The sequence below is a fragment of the Oratosquilla oratoria genome, chromosome 3 (assembly GCF_046742065.1).
Source record: "Oratosquilla oratoria isolate Oo_2021 chromosome 3, ASM4674206v1, whole genome shotgun sequence".
Classification (NCBI taxonomy): Eukaryota; Metazoa; Arthropoda; class Malacostraca; order Stomatopoda; family Squillidae; genus Oratosquilla; species Oratosquilla oratoria.
Window position 1 is genome coordinate 88,074,391 of NC_134779.1, and position 4,590 is coordinate 88,078,980.

At 40.8% G+C, this 4,590-nt stretch overlaps 1 protein-coding gene across 1 annotated transcript in view; it reads right to left on the reverse strand.

The window, feature by feature from the left end:
* Positions 1-3,043, reverse strand: part of LOC143019371 (uncharacterized) — a 19,779-nt gene extending 16,736 nt beyond the window's left edge. Inside the window, exon 1 of the mRNA XM_076175011.1 lies at positions 3,012-3,043. Within this exon, the coding sequence (XP_076031126.1) occupies positions 3,012-3,043 (32 nt within the window). The remainder of the gene's footprint in view (positions 1-3,011) is intronic.
* Between the last annotated feature and the right edge of the window lie 1,547 nt (positions 3,044-4,590).

Genomic DNA, 4,590 nt, shown 5'->3' on the forward strand with positions numbered 1-4,590 from the left:
AGGCACTGTTATGTTTTGAAATGCCAATTTTAGCCGGACTTGACAGGTATTATTGTATGAGATTAGTGAACACCAGGGTTGGAGATTTTTTTTTTTTTTTTTTAATATATAGAATAGATTTTCTTAAATCAGATTTATTTGATTTAAATAGATTCTCTTTTATAGATTTTAAATATTGTGAGATTGGTATCTGATATGCGATCTGATTGCTAAAGGACATTTTTAGCATAACAATATAAGGATCAGTGTTATATAGACTTGCCTCAAGTATACAAGGAACGGTATGCTCAGATTCACTCGATTCCTCCAAGAGTTGTCTCATATTGGTGACATTTGCTGCATTGTCTGTCACAACACTTCCAATGTGACAACCAAAATCTTGTTCAGCCTTCTTCATCGAATTTTGTACAAGTTGTAGAAGATATTCAGCAGTGTGAGGTTTCCTTGATATGTCTATTGTGTCATCTAAATAAATCTGACCAGTGGATGTTGTTAGAATGACACATACTATGGGCTCATTATGGATCTTAGACCACCCATCAATTAAAAGACATACAACTTCATTATTCAGGTCATCTGCACACATTTTATATTCCTTTTCATACACAAGATCCAAGTACTTATCAGCAATATCTTTTCTGGATGGAGGAATATAACCTGGCCTCAGGCTCTGAACCATCTTGAGAAACTGAGGATGATGAACAAGATAAAATAGTGAATTTGTAGCAAATATAATTCTTGTAACTTCTTTGTCAAGATTTTCCTTTTGAGAGGCTGAAGTTTTTATGATAAATCTGTCCAGAAATGTTGATGACTTTCTTTTAGATGGAAATGATTTAGCAGAAGTAGCGCCTGTGGAGTAGTCTGATAGTGACCTTTTTAATTTTTAATGGTGGAGTCAGGTTTGCAGATAATTCAAGTGGAGCCGATGATGAAGGGATTGAAGCTGTTGATACAGATCCTGAAATGGAAACAGTTGCTTTACTTCTCTTTTCTTTTCTCTGTACCTCTCATATGACTCCCTCGTCCTATTTTGTAACCAATCTGTGAAAGCTCGCTTCTTCTCTTCTACAAACATTTTCGTTTCCTCATCGCACCATTCACTACCCTTCCTTCTATTTCCTTCTGTCCTTCTTGTTCCACACACCATCTTTACACACTTTGTGACTCCCTCCTTGAACCATCCCCATTCCTCCTCCACTCCTTGCTCTACTCTATCCTTCACTCCCTCCCACTCCTTCAGCTATTTCTTGTACTCCTCCTTTTCCTTTCCATTTAAAGAGTTCACTCTAAGCACCTCCCTACCTTTTTTTTTCCATCTATCCTCTACTCTCAACTTATCTTCTGATATTCCCCCACTCTCTCCCCTTAGCACATGTACATCCTTAACTCTTCCTATCATAATCCTATTTACCATTACATAATCCATTAACGCTCTATCTAAGACCCTTCCATCCACCACCCTCTCCCATGTGTACTTATGCTTGACTTTCTTCCAAAACACTGTATTTGCTATCATCAACTCTCTTTCTAGACACATTTCCACCATCAACTCTCCACTACGATTCTTTCCTGGAACTCCACATTTCCCAACCACTCCATCAATTGGATCATTTCCTACCCTAGCATTAAGGTCTCCCAGTACTATTACATTGACATTTCTCCCTAAATTCTGTATGCACTCATTTAAATCTATCCAAAAAGCCTCCCTTTGTTCTACATTCTTCTCATTGCTAGGCCCATATGCACTTACAAAAACCCACATCTCCTTTCCCAGTTTCACCTTCATCCACATTATCCTTCAGGAAACCTCCTTCCACTCCACTACAGTATATATATATATATATATATATATATATATATATGTTGAGACATTCTGACAGGTTGATGTAAGCGGAATAGGAAACACAGGAGTCTTAGTCTTGAGTTTATTCCTGACTAGTTTCGCAGGTATGCTTGAAAAAGCATACCTGCGAAACTAGTCAGGAATAAACTCAAGACTAAGACTCCTGTGTTTCCTATTCCGCTTACATCATATATATATGTATATATATATATATTATATATGTATGTATATATACAGTATATGTATATGTATATATATATATATGTATATATATATATATATAGCATATCGATCCTTGTCCTAAAAATAAAAATGGAGTCGAGCAAAAAATTACTTGCTTAAATTTGTCCGTGACTGCCAGGCGAGCATTTTTTCTTCGACATGTGAATATTACAGTAGACCTACCTGTCTCCTTAATAAGAAGTGGGAGACGAGGTAGGCTTATCGATGCATATACCGCGATGCTTGCCGTCATCATCCTTGAGGCGCGAAATTAGAACTTTGATTTTTCCTAGGTGCGCTTTTTTAGCGCTCCTTATTCCTATTTTAGACGTGTTATGAAACGTGCGCGAAAATTTGCGTCTTAAAAGTCAAGTGTTGTACGTATATATATAAATACACACACACACACACACATACACACACACACACACACACACACACACACACACACACACACACACACACACACACACACACACACACACACACACACACACACACACACACACACACACACACACACACACACACACATATATATATATATATGTATATATATGTATATATATGTGTGTGTATATATATGTATATATATATATATGCATATATACATATATATATATATATATATGTATATATATGTATATATATGTGTGTGTATATATATGTATATACATATATATATATATATATATATATATATATATGTATATACATATATATATTGGTTGAAGTCAAATGCGCTGATAGATTTGACTATCATCAAATGAAGGTTCTTCAGTTTATAAAAGGATTCCTTTTCTTCATGGTTCAGATTATGAACGAAATCATCCGTAGTGTAAAGAAATGCGCTGATGTGTGCCGACAATTGTTATTCTTGAGGATGTAACAGTGTGAAACTGTTGAACAAATACACCGAAAACTTCAATTTTTTTCGCCTCACCAGGAGGCTTTTTCAAGGTGAGAGGACTTCATGGTGAATCGAGGAGGTCTACTATTCGTGGAGTCGTGGAGAAGAATGAAGCAAGCATCTGGGTGTAGGCCTTATAAAGGAGGTATAAGGCTCAGGCTGATTGGCCCAGGTGAAGTGCTGAACGCTGATTGGTCGCTGGGTCCATCACGAACTTGAGCGTATTCGCCAACTACTCACCAATAAAGGTTATCCTGATGAGATGATAGAGGGACTCATTAGGAAGAAACTAGACCATTACACTGCTCTTACCCAGACCCCAGTCTCCCCTGATTGCAAAATCACAATTTACTACCAATCCAGTTATCATGACCGATACAAGGATGAATGCGACGCCATCAGGGTCATCATAAAAAGAGGGGTCACTCCAGACTCAAATAATACCATCGATTTGAGAATTTATGCCAAACCAAACCTCACAAGATCCCTTTTCATGAGGAACAATACAGCTCCTAGGACTCCCAAGGACTACCAATGTAATTTATGAGTATTCTTGCCAGGAGAGCCGCTGTGGCGGCTCCAATACTTACATCGGTAGAACCTCCACCACCTTAAGAAGGCGCCTTCTATACCATAGAAACCAGGGAGCTATTTTTCAACATTACATCGATCATCACGATCAGAGGCCGCCCCTACAAAAATTGATCGATTCCACTACCATCCTCCTCAAAGAATCGAACTTTAGAAAGATGCAAATTGCAGAAGCCGTAGCCATCACCTCCCGACCCCCTAACATTAATGTGCAAGTCTCTTCCGACTACATTCTTCCCTCAGCCGCACCTATTAGCACCATGGACTCCAGCCCCGCCACGAGCAACCACCACAAGAAATTCGAGCCCCTCTCCCTAGCTCAGGTGAGTCGGTTCCCCTAGATCAAGAACCTCGGTCAACACGTCGTGTGACTAGGAGACAAACCAGAGCTCATTCCCTTCGCCCAGGATCACGAGCGACACCGCTCGGCCAATCAGCAGCCAGCATTCCGCCAGAGCCGGGTCACCAGCGCTGCGTGCCAGGTTCGCTCAGGTCGGGATCAGAAGAAGAACCCAGCGACCAATCAGCGTTCAGCACTCCACCTGGGCCAATCAGCCTGAGCCTTATACCTCCTTTATAAGGCCTACACCCAGATGCTTGCTTCATTCGATGGCTTACGCTTATAGATAGGAGATAATTCAGACACCACCGAGGACGGACATACTCGCTCCCATCGTGAAACACGAAGATTTCTCAACGCCGTTACCCGAGCTAAGGGCATTCTCTTCGCCTTCTCGCTCTGACGGTTTTATGCCTCATAACCCCCCTTTCGACTGTGCATTGCCCTTGCGGTCTTAAAACTTGCGCAGTCGACTGGTGGGGGAGGGAACCCCCTTCCGGTTTCCCGCATTCTAGCGGACTCGGCATAGAATTCGATTCCCCGGCGACCGAGCCATTCCAACTCTACCAATAGACACACGGGCACCAGCCAACGTAGCGCTTTCCCTTAACCTCCGTTAGGCCATTAGTAACTCGTGAGCACAGACCGTATCCCACAGCCCCCCACCCCCAATACAATTTC